Raw genomic sequence first — 18713 nt, forward strand, 5'->3', positions numbered from 1 at the left:
ACGCTAGAACTACCCGCAATAAAAGTAATTTAAATTCATGCAAACCAAATAGAATGATAATTATTCGAAAAGGTAAAGATACTCGAAAGGAAAGGCAAAGAATAGAAAGAAAAAAGTGAAAGGAAAATTTTAGTTGATGCAAAATTAAATGCGTTGGTAGTTCTAGCGTCGAATCTACATCTGTACTTAAATCTACGCGCGTAGTCCTTAGCTTGATATCGTTTTCGAGAGCGCAATCTCTCGAAAACGTTACCAAGGGCCCAGGTCCACCCCGTGGAGGTGACTACGCAGGGACCCATCCCTATGTCCCTAATCCCATCCACCCTCCATTACATTCGTGTGTTCTCGGTACAGAAGGTACCGAGGACTGACTCTACTTCCAAATTTCAAACAACCGGAATCCATAATACATTCTCTTTACATAGATTTTAGAGATTGCAGTATGGACTTTGCGAAAGGGATGATGAGGAATGCCACTGTCTTACCAAAAGTGAAATTTCTAAGATGACTCTACTCACACTTCGATAAAATTCAAGTGTTTCACAAAAGGGTTTACGATACGATATACTAAATTTTAAAATTCTATCGTAAGTGAAATTGATAAGAATCTTAGTAAAAATGGAAACAAAATTAAGTTAAACTAAAGTTAAGCTAAGAAATGAACTGAATAAAATTCGCGGCGCGACCGAAACGAACAAGTACCAATAAATCTGCATTACATCCCCGCGAGAGCATTCTACCCGATGGTTCGACACTAGTCACTAGTGCGAACCGTACCCGACGCGAATCGCGAGCAAGTTCAGCCACGTCTTACATTGAAACTGTCGAAACCACGCTCTCCCCAATGGTGAATGCGGGTACCATCAAGAATTCAGCGAGGCTTAGCAGTAGGACGCATTGCCCAACGACAAGAACGAACTTCGCAGACCGCCCCAAGTCGTCTTACAGCAGGTCCGAAGACCCCAGCGACACGGGGTAGGAGCTACTCGGAACGAACCTGCGTGAGCGCGTCCAATGTGCTAAGCCTATACCCAAGTCGAGTACCCAACGGGCGTACCAATCGACAAGGGCTGCGAAAACTCAATGGGCTCCGAAAACCACATCAGTTTGATTGAGTCTCGTCTGTTTCACTGCGTGGCGATGGAAGACGGAATCTCGAGCGAATAAAGGAAAAGAAAAACTACGTGAAGCGATTTCACGCAGCAGAAAATTAGAATGCTCAAGCAAGTATGTAATGCATTTTCATCAGTACAGACTAAACGCGAACCGACTTAAGAGAGAACATTTTGTTCTACTTTGATAGAAGGGCGGTAACGGATGGGAGAAGTGGCTGCTTTTCACTTCGGATAAGAAAATGTATTCCTTTACAATTTTATTATTTAGGAGAAGAAGGGAATAGGGGTATTACATACACATACAATATTATAGAGAAAAATATCATTAATTAAAATCCCTCGGCGATCCAGCGGCGATCCCTCGGCGATCCAACGGCGATCCATCGGCGATCCAACGGCGAGAACCTAATCTTAACTTAACTTAGACTCTAGCTTAACCAACTATACAATTTACAATCCATTACAAAATTTTCAAGTAACTCAACGCTAGAACTACCCGCAATAAAAGTATTTTAATTTTATACAAACAGAATAGAATAATAGTTGTGCGAAAAAGTAAAAATACTCGAAAGGGAAAGCAAAGAATAGAAAATGAAAAGCGAGAAGTAAATTTAAGTTGATGAAATATTATAGAAAATTGTAAAAATTAATATATAAGGTCTATATAAGACAATCAGTTTAAATGCTTTGATAGTTCTAGCGTCGAATTTACATCTATACTTAAATCTACGCGCGTAGTCCTTAGCATGATATCGTTTTCGAGAGGGCAATCTCTCGAAAACGTTACCAAGTGCCCAGGCCCACCCCGTGGAGGTGACTACGCAGGGACCCATTCTTTATTCACTCACCAATCGGCAGGCAAAAGTCGTTGTCATCACCGGCCACCGCCGTCCACCAGTGTCTATCAGTGTCCATGAATGTCCATCAGTATCCACCAGCCCATCAGTGTCCACAAGTGTCACTCAGTGTCCACCAGTGTCCACAAGTGTCCACCAGTGTCCACAAGTGTCCACAAGTGTCCACAAGTGTCCCTCAGTGTCCACCAGTGTCCACAAGTGTCCACAAGTGTCCACAAGTGTCCCTCAGTGTCCACCAGTGTCCACAAGTGTCCACAAGTGTCTACAAGTGTCCCTCAGTGTCCACCAGTGTCCTTCAGTATCCACAAGTGACCACAAGTGTTCATAAGTGTCCACCAGTGTCCACTGTCTTTGGCTCCTCCACTGTCGTCCACCATCGTCCACAATCATCCACCAGTGTCCACGACCCTTGGCTCCTCCACAGCTAGCCACCAGAAGCCACCAGTCTCATCTTAACCCTGACCCTCTCGCCTCGGCATCCGGACGGCCAAAAGACCCTTGACAGTCTCGCACTGCTTTTATACACCCACTCCCACTTCTGTCAACCCCCCACTCTCTGAAGATCACGATCTGTCAAAATCGATTTTCATACTATAACAGTTCATAATTTCTTAATTTTCTTATTTTTATTGTAAATTTACGCTCTTTGCAACTTACGTATATAATATTAACACTTAATTATATATAATATTAATTAAAAATTTGATAAGATGAAGGAAGTGGGAAGGATTAGGGAAATTACTTTGCATGAAGTTGGCGAAGTCGTCGAAATTTGCCGAAATTCGCCGATTTCTACCGACAGAGGTGGAGTCTGCGAGCGGAGGCTGATCTTTCAGATTTCATTCTGTTCTCGTAATCATTTTTAATTAAATTACCCGCAAGAATATCGCACTAATAATAGGAATAAAGTTTAAAAATTGTGATGTAACATCGATTAGAAGTTCGCCACTGTTCCGCGTAGCAACGAAAGGGTTGAAAGTCCTCCGCATCGAAGGGTTAAAAATGATCTCCCGCGACACGGGGTCGTTACAAGTTCCTCGTTCAAGAGGTGTGACTCGACTACTATAATTAGTTTGAGCGAGGTAACCGCGGCCGGATCTAGGGTAGTTGCCACTCCGTGACGGTTCGACCGGCGTCCCTTCGAAATCTTTAATTAAGGCTACTCGCGGCTGGCTCCGAGCCAAGTACGTGCGATTAAAAAAAAAAAAAAAAAAGAAGGGAAGCTGGATAAAAGAGAAAAACGGATATCACCCAGCGGCGATTTTTAATGTTTTTCCTAAGCGACCCGCTACGTGCCGCGAATTTCCCACCCCGCCTCGGCCCGTTTCCGCTTCGTGCGCCACGAAATTGTTCGAGGGGGCGTAAAAACTGGCAGACGCACCAATCGCGAAACCTTTTCACCGTCTCCGATGGCCGGTTTCCAAGTTTTTACGCCTGCCAGCCGACTACACCGATCAGATTTTCGCGGGGGTGAATTACCCTTCCATCTTCTCGATACCTTCGACCACGGATAACTCGACTCGATCTCCTTTGAACGAAGCAGAAGGAAAGACAAATTGAAAGAAACCAACGAAAAGAAGATTGCGAATCCCACCATGGACCCACTTAGATCTAAAACGTTAACGATCGCGAACGCAATTAACACCTGGAAGAAAAATTGCTACCATGTTATGATACACGCGAGATGCATCGATAGAGAGTGCCTCGCGTATGAAGTAACGGAGGCCAGCCTGCGCAAACAGTTCCTCGATTACCCTCCTAGTCGACGCGACAAGATTACGCGTGAAGGGGTGAAAGTGTCGACCGCAAGGAAGCGGAAAGTAAACGGTGCGCAACCGAGTCGTACGAAACGACGCGGGTTCCGCGACACCGTTCGATCGCTCGCTTTAATTCGACGCGTCGCCTGGTCCCGCCATCACGGTCATTTGCGGGTGCCTGCAAATGAGTTCCTAATAAAGCAATTACGCGACGGGGGCGAAGTTATGGCGCGTGGACCGCGACGAAACGACCCACGACCCGTCGTAAAACACGCTTCCGCTCGGCCGCTCGTAAATCGATTTTCGACCCTCCGCACCGGGGCGACGGTCTCACCCTCGTCGATCGGTTGCGCCGTAACCTCTGGCCTCTGACAAGTATCATTGCCCGTCGTGTTCTCCTCTTCTTCATCGGTTTCCTGAAGCTGGACTCTATTGTCTTGGTAGTAAGAAACTTTTTTACGTTTCGCAGTCTCAATGTAAAAGTGATAGTTTCGTAGAATTTTCCATTGAAATTGATTCCACGAATGCCTTTTTAATTAAGATTCGCGGGTATATCTCTATGGATTATCGTGGTATGAAAATGTTTTCAGGAGCGTAGAGTTTCCACGGATTTACGATTATTCTTTCGCAAAGACCACGCAAAGTGAAACGCATGGTTCAAGTCCACTAATTGGCACATCGCAATAATTAGACTCTCTGATTCGCGACCGGGTTCCGTTTGACAACGTCACCGGAGCACAGTAATTTTTCTCCATCGCGAGGACCAAAGCTTCGCAGTGGTTCCAGGATCGCCGGAACAGCAGTTTGCCAAGTTAATTTCTTGAACTCGCCGTTTGTTTGTCTAAATGCGGACTCTCGACGGGGCCCCCCCTCAGGGGAAACGCTGGGGCCGCCGGAAAGACGCTCGAGAGTTGCCGAGATTATCCGTTTAAACGCGCGAAGATTTAAAAGTCTCCTTAATGACGAAGTTTCTCGACCGTCGTTGAAAAGTTAAAACCGACTGTCCGCGAGTCAAGTGTCGCGTAAAACTCCATTTAGAAGCCGCAAAGTACATAAACGAAACTGTTAGGCGAGCGCGAAAGTTGCGCCGCTTTCCGCGTCAGCCGCGAGGAGAGCCGCTTTTATCCTCGCGTAACAATCGTGATTGGCGGGAACTTAGTCGGTCGAAGTTGCTGAACAATTGCAGACGCCCTACTTTCAATTACAAAAAGCGGACAGACGTGAAGCGTGTCAGATTTCCTTGATTATTGGGCCAATTTACGAGACGCGTTTCAAATTATTCATCGATGGTCGACCAAAGTTCACCCTTCGCCCCTCGCGTCGACGAGAAGGCTATTTTTATCAAAAAATCAGCCTCCATTGTTCCATCAATTGTCGAAATGCGTAGCACGTCGATCGGTGTTCACTTCGTGCGATCGATATCTGTATCATGGATGGATCGTGATAAAAATCGGTGATTCAATAGAAAACCGTCGTTCGTTCCACTCGCTGGACACGTGATACACGCGCGACGTAACTAATTAGCTTAAAATCGTGCTCGCCGAGATCAATTTAGCTCGCGAACGCGCTTAAGCAGCTCCTTTTTACTTTGGCGGCAGCCGATCTGATGGCTGGAGGGCGCGATCCACGTCCGCAGATAGCGGCGGCCGCTTCCGGTCGCCGCGAAATTTGCCAGCTTTTACTCACCTCCTCACGCGAGCCGTCAAAAAGGTGAGAGACGTAAGATTAATCGCTTTCGAGTTGCCGCAGTCTCTCCTGAGGATCGACCAAAATCGATCTACCCTTAACTATTTTTCTCCTTAAAATATTGTACGCCACGTTTTCCATCGAATTGTCTCGAACTGCCTGTCTGTGCTTGGAAGGTTCTCAGGGTTCTCGCGAGTCCTCGAAGCCTCGCCGAATAAATTGTTCCGTCCCTTTCGATGCTTTTAAAGACACGGCGGTGGGTACTCGCGGAAGAAAACGAGTGGCCAGGCACCGCAATCGGGGCTGTTTGAATAACAGCTCGATGGATGTAGCTCGATGGGATTACGGGCCTCGTTTCTGGCAATTCTGCTTCGAGATAGCCCGTTTCAATCTCCCGTGGAGCTGGACGGGTGAATGGCACGACCTACGGACAGATAGATAGATATAGATATACAGATAAATGGACAGAGAACGCAGCGGAGGAGGAATGGAGGGTGCGCAAGGAGAAGGAGGAAGGAAATTGAAGAGGAACGACGCAGAGAGAGAGAAAGAGAAGCGAGTTTAGAGAATTGAATGGACTTATTGGTCTCCGGATGACCGTTATCACTGATGGAAGACCGCTCGGTCGCGGTGCACAACCCTCCGGAATCCGGGACCCCTTGTTCGATCATCTAAAAGGAAAAGAAAATAATTTAATCGGTTCGAAACGGGCCAGTTCGCCGGATAGAAAGTGTCCTCGTTATTGGATACGTTCCACGATACTTCTACCGGGGAGCAATTTGAAAAATTGTCGAGGAGAGAGATCTGTTAAGCGGCGAGGAAGAATCGTTCGATCGGATTGCACGACGAACGCGAGTTTCACGAAATTCAAAAACTTGCAATTTCCAAGGAAATCCAGTCCACCCCAGACAGTCACCTCTGGCTTCTCGTTTCAATTTTGACTGCCAGGTTCATCGAGGTCCATCCCCAGGAGCGCGGTACCCGGGGCGTCGCACGCGACGCGACGCGACCGCCAGGAAAACTTGCATTTTTCCCACGACAGAGCGACACACCGCTACATACATCATAAAACTTTGCTAATATAGGAGAGCAGCTCGGTGCCATCTTCGCCTAGCGAACTTCGAATCACCCTTCTCCGCGGACTTCCCACCGCGTTCGCCTCTATCGCTACCCCCTCGCTGCGCCCCCTTTCTAACTCTTCCCGAGGAATCCCTTGGAAATTCCTCGACTTTGCTTTCGATCGATTTCCTGGGAATCCTTGCGCTGATTCGCGAATCTATCGGCTCGAATAACTCACCGTCGCCACGGGGATAGCCGAGTGAAATAACGCCGGGGGTTGTTTTTCCGGCGAATCCCACTCGCGCGAATCCGAGCGCGGAAATCTTATTTCTGATCGGATAATTAAAGCGTTTTACGAGCTCTTGGCTCGTTTTTCTGCAGGCTACGAGATGTAGAACAACAGCCACACTGGCCTCGAATTCATTCGTAGAATTACTCGGCCGGGTGGAAGAGGGTGGGTCGCGCCCTCGGTTTTTGTTGGAGGGTTCGAAATATCGAGGTAACGTCGCGCAAGCACAGGTGTTCCACATAGATAGGGGAAGCATTGGCAGACGTCCAATAACAGAGGCACCTATGCCTCCTCGACCTACGGTCACCCCGCGCCCAAGTATCGATCTCTCTGTCCTCTCGTGACTTTTCATTGAATTTCCATGCGCCACTTAAGAGGCTGCCTCATTCTTCCGCCGCGCTGCCCTTTCCTCTCCCGTTCTTCCGCTTCCTCGCGGAGACAAAGAGGAGCAGCGCGCAACCGGCGGATCCCCGATGCATTGTACGACGTTTCTTCTGATATTGTAAAGGTTACCCTGCAATTTTCTCGGACGCTGTATTCCTTTAGACTTTACAGACGTTTCAACTGCGCCAGCCTAGAATGTCTCTGGAAATCTTGCTACAAAAGAAACTCGACGGAGAGACCCCGGCAAGGAATCCCATTAACAATTCCCAGTGCTCGTTTCGAAACGGTTCTTTCAACGTTTCGCAGCAGTGCGACTAACTTAATCAGAGATCGAACGACTGACTGATTGGTTGGAATAGTTTCTCGAAAGCGACTCGATTGGCGTGTAATTTTCTCGACGAGCGTGGATCGATCCGGCCGTCCGAGCGAGCCTTCGTCTATTCATTTGAAAATAGAAACGTAGGTCGAAACGCGAAGTTTACCGTGCATCCAGCTGCGAGAAGTCGAACAGTTCGTGCGGTCCGCGGTTTTTCCCGACCAACGTTCACCCAGGAACACAACCAGCTCGAGTTACGAACGTTGTCGAGCCCTGTGGGAGTCGAGCAGTTTCTTCAGCTTACGACGCACGCGAGGAAGATGTAAAATTGTTTGGCGTTACGGATAACTCGAGGAACGAAGCAAGCAGAGGCGCTGTGCGTCGGGTCTCAGAATGTTCGACGAGCTGGTAAACTTTCGAGATCATAAAAATTCTACGACACGTACGTTTTCAGCTGAAAATTATCATCATTGGCCCACAGCTCGTTTATTTGCACGAGGCAACGCATCCTCGAAAGCCTCGATCGCGAAACGTCCGAGGAGAAGATTCATTGGTCGCGCCCACGGAGTGGGATCCACGAAGGGCGGCTTCGTAGGGAGTTTTTAATTCGAGCTCGAATGAAAGTTTCATGGGGCAGCCTCCCTGGAAGGAGTCCTTCGTCGCCGCTCGCCCCGATTCTCGCATCGACGGCTCGCGTCTCGTTCCATTTAACATTCAGAAAGGAAGAGGGGCGAGCGTGGGGCGAGGGGGTGGCCGATGAATCCGAGAGCCGATTCGCATTGTTAAGCAGAGCGTCGAATTATAGGCAAATACCGTCCTCCTCGTATCCGCGACCCTGAATTATCGGGGTTTTCGGGCGGCACGACCCACCCGACCGCCCCTTTCCATTCCCTTTTTTCAACCACCGCCGGCATCTCGACTCTTCTCTCGTTCTTCTCTTAAATTCGGAGATAAAGCGCTTTGCCGCTCCATTAACCCGTCACGGCTGCAAAAAAAAAACGCCTGGAACTGCTTCGCGTTGCGTCTCCAGCTATCGATACCCTCCTCCACCCTCTCTCTTCCTTTAGATTTTCGTAGGTAAATGGAGGGAGAGCCTTGATTTTTCTCTAACTTCTCTTTTATTCGAGAATCGTATTTTCTACGAGATCTCGGACAATGATTGTATTTAGACGATCGCGATAAAAACGTTTCTGATCGATGATACATTCAAACGAGACATACGCCAGCCGAATTTTCCGTCTGAAAATCGCGACAGAATCGCGTGGCCACACAAGCTGGCATATATATCGAAACCGTCTATCGAGATGGTCGATGTTCAGCGTCGAGCGAACGGCAGCCAGACAATGCGAACGGCGAGGATGTTAGGTGGCTGGCAGCGATAGGCCGACCCATTAAGGTATTGAGACCTTATCTGAATGAAGACGGCGATATCGCGTGAACGCCGCCATTTCTAGTTCCATCGGGGCCCCGGGCTCGATCGACAATCGCGGCCACCGAGCGTCATCGGTACGCGCGACAAAGCGGCGATTCTCTGCGACCCCTCCGATTCTCTCGACTCGCGCGAGCCACCCTCCCCTGCGATTCACCGCCAAAGTGGTTGACGCGAGAACGTCAAGGAAACGTCCCCCGCGATCGAACACGGTGGCGAGGTCTGCGAGCACGCTGCACGCCCGATTAAATGGGTCGCGTGTTTGTCGGTTGCTTCGCGATGTTGTTTTCAGAACCGACGGCCGCGCGGTGCAGATTGAACGCGAAATTGACTGCGCGCTGCGGAAATAAATATTCGAGGAAATGGCTTTCTGTTTGGTTATCATTAACGAGATACGTCGTATCGCGAATCTAGTTTCCGACGATGCCTCGCTTTTCGCAGTCGGTTCGAGATTCGAAGGGGTGCGTCTAGGGTGGTGCGATTTCTAACGAATATAATCACGAAATGTTCAGGCAGTAAGGTAATTAATCAAAATTCTTCGAGTTACCTCGCCATGAAAACAGTTCACAAACCTTTGCGTAGTTTTTGAAGAGCGCACACTAACGCTTCCATTAAAAACCAATGAGAAAATTCTGGCAGCTATCCACCTCTCTCTTCCAACGACGATTTATTCCATATCCGGATCGGTGTCAAAGGCGAGGGCTAATTTCTCCACGGTGAAGGAAACGCGGATGGGGTGGCCTGGCGTCGAAAATCGGCACGCGACGACTTTGCGGCTCGGTATAAAGCTTCGCGAAACAGAGAAGAGAGGGTGGCTGGAGGATGCGCGCGATAGTAACGAGGGGGTTGCATTCTCTTCGCGGGAGTAGGCTGGCACGCGGCAGCAGGCCCCGCGAGGAATCATTCCTCGCGCCTTTGAGCCACCGACAGACGGATCGGAGCCAACCCTCGATTAATTTCGCCTCCGGCTACGCGAAGGGTGCGAATTTTTCGAAAGAATGCCACGGGTAAAACAAACGAGCTCCCAGCCGTGTTCACCCCGTTTTTCAACCCTTTCCATTCCTCTGTTCCTTTGCTCTGGTCCCGTGTTATTCTCGCGACCCGCTACCCTGTGATCGAAGACGTTATTAGAGCGATCAATCGATTTGCGATGGACCTTTCGCGCGACTGAGCTCTCGAGCTTTCTAATTTAGAGTTGCAACAGAAAGGGGTGGGTTCGTAAGAACGTAGCGAGAAAATGAGCAGGACCAGTGGTCCGGTCGAACCGTGGCTCGATTTTCTCGACTAATTGGCTGAAGGAACGTTTTAAAAGGGAACCAGAGAGCACTCGTATACGAACCGCACCGCAATGGTACACCACGGATCGTTAGATTTGTTTCTTAGCGCGGGCGGAAGGAACTCTTCCGGCAGAGTCGACCGGATGCCGCAATTCTCCGTTACGATCCCGTTACTCGCGATTACACATACTTTCCCGGGCTTTCTCGCACCTATCCTCTTGTTATTCTTCCTAAATCCTGCTTAGGTGTCGCAACATTCTTGCCAAACTGGTACCACTTCGTTCCCCAACTTCTGAGAGCCTTGGATTCGCCCGATAAAATTCAGTACCGCGCGATTCTACGCTTATTCCACGGTCCCCCGCGCCCACTTTATCGCTGTTTTCTTAAATTCTCCTTTGGTGTCGCGAAATTATTCGCCAGCAAATTCCTTCCTGTTCGCCGAACTTTAGAAAGAACCGGAAATTCGGTGTTAAAATTCAGTACCGCGCGATTTCGCGCGTTCTCCCGGTCCTTCTAACCTGCACCCCCTCTTCAGATCCTCCGTCCGTGTCGCAAAAGTCTTGGCAAACAAATTCCTCCCCGTCCCGCGAACTTGAACGGCCGTGGGCGAGATTTCGAGGCGGTTGTTCGCGTTGAGACCCCCTAAAACTTCTCGGATCCGGAGAGACGCTGGGTTAAAAATCCGGAGAGAAGTGTACGCGTGTCGCGAAAGGAAGGTACACACGTCGAACGACGGAGAGGAGGGCAAGTAAAGAGAAAGAGAAGAGTTTACGAGTGTGTAAGCCACACCCAGCAGTTCCACGGCGGCTCGAAATTGCCGGCTGAAATTTACGACACCGTCTCGGGTACGTCGTCACCCCCGCGACGTTTCGCCAATTTGACGGGACCAGACCGAACGGTGTTCGCCCTCTTCGCCTCGCTTTCGTTCCCGTCGCCAGAGACGCGTGCCTCCTCGCGTGGATCGCCTCGATACTCGACGCACGTCCCCGGTCGATCGTTCTCGAGGATACTCCGCGACGACAGACGATCGTGTCTTCTCTCGTTTTTAACTCGCGTTACTTCGTGTCTCGCGGATGGATCCTCCATCCTGGAACGAGAGCGACGGTGCCTCGCGTTGGTTTTACGAACGAACTTGCAATCGTAAGTGACGAATCATAAGCTCCGTATCGCGTGAAATCTAAAGTTTCTGGATGCATCGATCGTTAGGAGGTCGAGCTTCCGTCGAGAGTCGCGAGGGAAGGAACGAGCGCAGGTTTCTTGCCGATAAACGGAGGAAATAATAAACGACCGCGCTCCCCCGTATTGGAGCTTAATAAAAACCCTTCGATTCCCTATCAGAGTCGGGGTGGAGGTTAATTTGAATAAAGAGAGCCGAACGAAAATTAAGGCTCGTAGAACGCGGCCTATCGCGAGCCTATTTCCGCGTGGCTCGCGATTCTGACCCGGCCACGGGACGAATATTAGTTAATCGCTATCGCGGAAGCGGTTCCGTGCTGAAAATCGTTAAGGGTAGAGGTTAAAGGGGGGTGGTAGAAGGCGAGGGTGGTAGTCGTATCTCGACACAGTTTCACCAGGGGAACGGTACGGCTTGGCTACCAGCGATTCTTGAAAGAAGCGGACTCGAGAGAAAGGGCTCTTTCATTTTTAAAACAGTCCAAAGGCGTGCACAGCCCCGCTCGCTCGCTCGCTCGCTCGCACACGCTATCTTTACGGTTTAAGAGCGAGAGAGGCTCGAGCATGCGAAACGAGATGTTTTTCCTTTAACGTTTCCTTAACACCGAGGTTGCCACGCGAAATGAACCTAGTCGTGGCGAGCCTCGAGTCATTAATTTTAATCGACGCGGCCGCGACGCCGCGCGCGAATTCGACACGCGTTAACCCGCGTCTCCAGAGGAGACGCTCGCGATGCTTCGTTCGTGGAACGAACGACGAACCCCGTGGGCTGGCCCAGCTTCCGTTCGAGGCGCGTTGCGCGATGATTCGCTGTTGCAGCCGGACGCGAGGTAGAAAGAGCCCAGGCCGGCGGAAAAGGGGCAGCCTTTCATTTTTAAAACAGCGAAACGGCTCAGCGACGCCTCGAGAGCTTTCCAGGAATAAAGAAACGGACCGAAACACGCGAAACGCAGCCCGTGGAAACCCCTTTAACACGCAACCGGCTTGCTCCTTCCGTGTTTTAAAGGGGAAACGGCGGCCCGCGCGTTTTCATCCCCCTTCATCGCGAGCCAATTCATCCGCACCCCCGAGGCGCGCGCCTCTTTTTTTCTTCATATTCTTCTCTTCATTTCTCCTTCCCGCTCGTACGTCTACGATTCTTCCTGTCCGTGTGGCTGTGCGTGAAACGGTTCTCGCAGATTTCCGGTTTAACGCGCCACGCTTCCGCCGCGTTCTCCCTCGTGCGCCATCCACCCCCGACTGGACGAAAGATTCGCGCGCCATTACGCGAACGAGTCTCTGTTGTTCCAAGCGAGCCATACGCTCGACGAGCAACCGGAAATCAGGTGGAACATCATCTTCCATGCCTCCACTTTGCGATTCGAAGTCTCACGAAGAAACGCAATGGCTTCTTCGCGAAATTTTCGAATTTCTAAACGACCAGCTGTCGCGCAAAATTGCTGGGATTGTAGAACTGTTGCACCGGAGGATTTTGGAAATTCGAGTCTTCCGCGAGAATTTATAGCTTGCCGTGTATCAGAGTCGTAACACTTGGACAAGCTGGAACGTAGAATGGATTTAAGGATAGAAATGAAATAGATGTACGCGTGAAATTTCTTCTCCGCGTTTCTCATCCCCAAAGTCATGTTTTCGTATAAAAATCGCGAGTGCTTAAAATTGTTGAATAACCTCAGGACCTCGCGAGAAGAAATCGAATCCGCGATGCACCAAAGGGTACCCTGCCCGCAAAGGGTGCAACGAGAACGTGGACAAAAGTGTCGCGAGACGCAGTCGACAGTCGAGAGGGTTGCAGGAGCTTGTCGTCGCGCGACTCGAACGCCCATTTGCATTGCGTGACAGGGTTGTTCTCCGCGACGGCAACCCTTTACGTGTTACAAAGTCGGCATGCGTTGCATGTCGTTACTCCTCGGCTTTCGCCCCTCGACCGGCCGGCTGATTTTTTATTTTTCCACTACCCCCTTTCATCCGGGAACGAGGCTCCCTGCCAGACCATCCCCTCGCGCGTTTCACCTTGCCTTCCCTTATTTTCGTCTTTTTTTCTTCCCTTTTCAACGACTAACGTCGAGCAGACTCAACGTCGTTATTGATTAAGCACGTGAAGGCGCACCGACGTCTTGCATGCCGGAGTTTCTCCTCCTTTTTTCCGCTCTCTCGCTTTATCCGACGAAACTTCGTGCTCACCGTCGTTCCTCCACTTCCGTGGTCTTAGAATGGAAGTATTTTTCAGGTTATTTACCGTTTCTCAACTCGTCGCGATGGATCACAACGTTGGCTCGCTGTTTTTTACGATGCACCGAATTATTGTCGAGTTCGATCGTACCGTGTACCCAAATTTCTCTTAATCGAAGGTTCGAAACGCTAAAGTCGACATATATATCACCCACTTGTTAATGGATATCCATTTATCGCCCACGAGAGAATTGCATTGCTCCTTTCTCGGTGATCTCCAACATCTGCGATGAGAGATACGGGATAATTAGCGTCGTCATCCGTTGATCCGGGGCTCCCAGGGGCACCCGTCAAATCCTATTATATCGCCATTATAAATTGACACCGTCGTTTAAGCGGCGCGAGCACGGTGTATAAGGATCACCCCGGGATAGACCGAATAGAGGTGGCAAATCCGCGAGAACAATCGTTCCTGATATCGAATGCATTCGCCACGATGAAAGGGCTCTCCCTCTATCGGCTCGGATGAAGGGGCCGTCCAATGGGAATCGTAATTGCAAGATGGATCCCTGTCTGTTCTTCGTTAGGCCTCGCCGGCTCCCAGCTCGCCCGGGCGTCGCTCTGTTCGTTCGCCTACCATTTATACCCTGTCACTTGGTTGCTTCTACACTGGGTTTACATCTTGGAGACATTTAATTTTCCTCGTTTTTTATTCTTCTTTATCCGCAACTCCTCCCCCGCCCGCTTTTCCTTCAATCCCCTGGACACTTTTGCCTGTACAAGCTTCGTCGTCACCGGTTCTTTCATACCCTGCCACCCCCTTTTGCATTTTAACTCGAGTCTACGCGTTTCAAGCTTGATTCATTTTTTATTTCTCCTTTCTTATTCCTGAGCAATTTCTCTCTTCCTCTTTCTTAGTCCCCTTTTAACTTTTCACCCTTCGCGCGCGTCCTCTCGTCCATTCTTACTACTTACTCGATGTACCAAGAATCTTTTTATTTTGTTGTTGATCGAACGCGCGATATCATCAGTGTTTGTGCTTGCGTATCTACGCGTGTGCGACGATAAAGGAGATGTGGACTGGTTAATTATCGTGATACACTTTTTGGCTGATAAAGGGAGCAGCTCGAAAGGTATTCGTGGGTTAGGGTGGCGCGGCGAAATTCGCGGTCCGCTCGGATATTCGATAATGAAGCCGCGTTTGCGGCTACAATCGGCATTGGCCGATGTGCGAAATGAGTTATCGCACGCTGCTTTGACCCGTCCCCCTATGGATCATTATTACTCCTAGGCGTTTCGTTGGATCGCCACCAGGAATCGTAGGAATCCCACCGCTTTGCCCTTCTGCTCTCCAATCTCAGTTCGAATCGAAGACGATAAAAAACCCGCTCGAATCAGCCACTTGCGTACGTCGAGATGTTACTCGACAACAACGCCATTTCTTTTTTTCAACCTTTCACCGAAAATATCAAATTTTGCCACTGCTGAAAATTCGATAGCTGGTCAGCGATACGCTAAGCGATACGGAACTCGCGTTCTGTGAAAAAAAAAACACACACACACACACATACGCAAACACGCACGCACGCGAAACGCAGAGTAAACGAAGAAAAAACTGTGGAATGAAAAAATGTTCGCCAGTGGAAAAAAAAAGGGGGGGTGAAATGTATTCAACGGAGCAAAGGGTGCGTTCGAAATTCGCACAGTAGCGACAGACGCCGGTGCGGATCGAATCGATATGGATCGAGGACGCGGAGCAGGGATGAAGCTACTTCGAAAAACGAATTCCCGGTGCATCGGTAATTTAAAGACCAGCGGGCCTCTCTCCGCTTGGTAAAAGTTATTCGAAAGGGTGCACGGAGGAGAGAGCGCAGCAGGGAGGATTGCGGAGGGTGCGGTGGATAGCTGGTTCTCTCCTTTCGGGTGGAATTTAATTTCATTGAAAATCCGACGTCGATGCTTCGTCGAAACGAACGAACGAACGAACGTACCAGCCCTCTGGTGCGGCACAGGGTCCATGGCGAGGAAGACGAGGAGAGACGCGACGGTGACGTCGTTGGACGGCGCGATGCGGTGCTCGTCGGGCCACGTGGCGCACCGCCTGGCCCGTCGGAAAATATCGCCAAAAATCGCTCCGGCCTCGGTCTCGCCTCCGCCGGAAATTAAAGATTCAACGAGCCGAGGGTAATTTCGGGGACGGCGAACAAGAAGACGGAGAGAGGCGGAGCTGTAGCCGAGGGAAAAACGAGGAAACGTTGGAAACGAGAGACAGAGGGGGTGGGTGGTTGGTTGGAAAAGAGGTAGAAACACGTTGGAGAGAGCAATGGAAATCGATGCGCGAGGAAGAGGCCGGGGTGCGCGAGGGCGAGTTCCATTCGCCGTCGTTAAGTCGAAATCGAGAGATCCACGGAGGGATCCTTTAAAGGGATGCTGTTCGCTCCCCAGGGGGTGGCGGGACAAGTTTACTACGGTGCTCGCGAGCGTAGAGAACACGCCCTTTTTGAGTGAACGTGGCCGTGACCTTGGGCAGGATCCAATTATGCGGCTGCCCTCTCGAACTCGAAACGAATTAAAATCGTATTAAAGCCGCTCCCTTTCGAAAGGAACGCCTCGCGATCATCTCGTGCCTGGCTTTGTTTCGCTCGAGTTTTTGCAGTGACAGAGAGGAAGAGAGAAAGAGAGAGGATGGTAAATTAGGTCAGGAATAATTTCGGTTACCGCCTGGGGAATGGCTGGCGAACAATGAGGATTCGAATGGCGGACGCCCTTTTCTTTCACCGACTCCCGAATTTAACCCTTGCAAGCACGATACCAGCGCACCGGAAATCTATCTCCCTCGTTTTTTTCCCTACGCTACACGTCGAGGCGAATTTTTTGCGCGGTTTATCCGACTGTGGATATGCAGTCTGGATTTCCTTTGTCAGAAGTTCGCGGAAGAATCTCAAGGGCGAGGGGTTGCCATCGAATAAGAATATCCTGGAAAATTGTCGGTGGAATTTTTCTCCAAGGGTGTATGTAACTGCTCGAATAATACGAGCGCAAGCGTGCGCGCCAGGTGGTTGCGTAAGAAAAAATAAAGTCCTTTGCTACCCAACCGACTGTGTACGCGTAGGTTATGCATAATTTCGCAGCCACGCGCTAGACGATTTTCAATATCTTGCTCGTAAAAATGAACGCGAGTCTTCGAAAGCTTGTAACGAAAAGGAAGAAGAAGAAAAGAGAGAAGGAGGGCTGGAAGTTCGTTAACGCGGGGGATGACGAAGACGGTGGCAGCCGGTTAGGTTGAAAAATAAGTTCGTCCGAAGTAATAAACCGCGGCCACGGTGTTTTATAACCGCGAAGAAACGTTCCTCGCGGCCGGTGGACAAAGGGATTCTGTTATTGTTAATTTAGTATAATTTCGCGGACGGGGGCCGCCGGCGTGGCTTAAGCGCAACGGCGCCCGCGGGAAAATTAGCACTTGTTATCTGAAATAGCTGCGCAGCGAACGGCACTGAGCCAGGGGCGCACAATGGGAACGAGCGGAACAAAAGACAGCAAAATTTTCAAGCCCCGTGCAATATTACGCGGCGTGATTTAATTTCTGATTACAAAGGAAAATTCTGTATCCCCATACACCGCGGCCAGTTATCGTTCCGGTTAATTAAGTCATTACGATAATGGCGAGCGTGTCCTGCCGCGCGTGAATTGTAATTTATGGAAAATAATTGTGAACGCGGACGCGAATCGAGCGTTCAATCGCGGGGCGATACCTCGCGACGTTTCAGACGGCTGTTCGCAGCGTCGTCTCCCAATTTTCATCCCCCAATTTTCATCCCCCACTTCTCGAGCTGTTAACTAACGAGAAACGGACGATTTTCAGGAGGAGTGCGCGGCGATGCTGCAGGACCTCAGCGACAAGATCAACAACAAGCACCACGAGGTCCACACGCACCCTCTGCTCTCGATCTTCAAGATGGCGGAGGTCGAGGTCAAGTTGCCGTACAGCAACGAGGTCGACGGCCTGTCGAGGTCCTCCAGCTTCCTGCTGGCGGCGTTCCTGCCGTTGCTCAGCCTGTTCCGGTCGACGTCGAGCTGTCTGCTCGGCTCGTGACACGATAGAGCGGACGCGATCACCTGTCGAGGCCGCTGAAGTTCCTCGAGACACCGCCTAGGGGGGAAGCCACGCGAATCGCCCGCGACGGCCACGCACCGTGGCCGTTCGATCATCAACGAACGTCGAAGTCACGGTTTACTTAACGGGGCTCTAATCATCGTGCCTCGTGGATCAGAGACGAGTAGCAGAGAATTCGGTGCCGTTGCTGCGATCGAGGATCCCGTTACGTTCCCCTTATTAATCGCGCCGCGACATTTGTTCTCCTATTCCGCTTTCGTTTCGTCCCGTTTTATTTCTCGCGCGACTCGCCGTACCCGCGCGTACGGTGCGCGCATCCATTCGATTTTACCGATTCAATTTTCTATTATACCTCGCGGGTATTTCGCACGGCGGATGCAACGACTCCTTCCACCGAAATCGTTTCGCTTTAACGGCGAGCTCGTTTCTCGTAACCAGGTTTCGATTTCTCGCGCGCCGCGCTGGGCCAGAATTTTTATCGCCACGCGGAATGGTATCGCAGCGACGAAACAGCACGGCATACGTGGCCAATAATAATAAGAGCACCCCCCCATATGCAGGGAACGGGCGTCGATCCAAACACGTGGCCATCCTCGCTGCTGGATCAGCGACGGTATTGCATTTCAGACCCAACGAAACGATCTCGGTCATTAGAATAGCGTTCTGCTTTCCCCACGAACGCAACCCCCTGTAGCAGACCTCGTAACCGCCCTCGAAAGAGCCGCTTCGATAACCGCGCTCGAGTCCAACGGAGAAAACGTATCGTTTCGCTGCGAATCATTTCGTTGACCCTTTCCTCGTTCCCTTTCAGTTCGAGCTTTTGCATCTTCATTTTGCATCAGCTCTGGCTCAGTGTTTCGTTGCGTTACCAACAATTTTGTTCTTTGCCCTCTTCTCGTTTCGTGTTGCGAATGTTTTGAAGAAATTTTCATGGAGTTGTTTCTCTTTTCTGTTGCAAAGCGAGGTCCTCGATGGTGCGTAACGTCAACGCGTGTATAAAGGAAGCACCGTAGAGTCTGTAAATGACAAGCGCTAATTTATCGTGTAATTAAAATAGGCTAGCAGAGAGAGAGAGAGAGAGAGAGAGA

At 50.2% G+C, this 18713-nt stretch overlaps 2 protein-coding genes across 2 annotated transcripts in view; both read left to right on the forward strand.

Annotated features, from left to right (window-relative positions):
- The window catches only part of Gfrl (Glial cell line-derived neurotrophic family receptor-like), a 203248-nt gene extending 185401 nt beyond the window's left edge, over positions 1–17847 (forward strand). Inside the window, exon 18 of the mRNA XM_076895575.1 lies at positions 17374–17847. Coding sequence (XP_076751690.1) covers positions 17374–17604 — 231 coding nt within the window. The 3' untranslated portion in view covers positions 17605–17847. The remainder of the gene's footprint in view (positions 1–17373) is intronic.
- The window catches only part of Pi3k21b (phosphatidylinositol 3-kinase regulatory subunit alpha), a 344756-nt gene that overhangs the window by 224238 nt on the left and 101805 nt on the right, over positions 1–18713 (forward strand). The gene's annotated exons all lie outside the window — the stretch shown is intronic.

The sequence above is a fragment of the Xylocopa sonorina genome, chromosome 5 (assembly GCF_050948175.1).
Source record: "Xylocopa sonorina isolate GNS202 chromosome 5, iyXylSono1_principal, whole genome shotgun sequence".
Classification (NCBI taxonomy): Eukaryota; Metazoa; Arthropoda; class Insecta; order Hymenoptera; family Apidae; genus Xylocopa; species Xylocopa sonorina.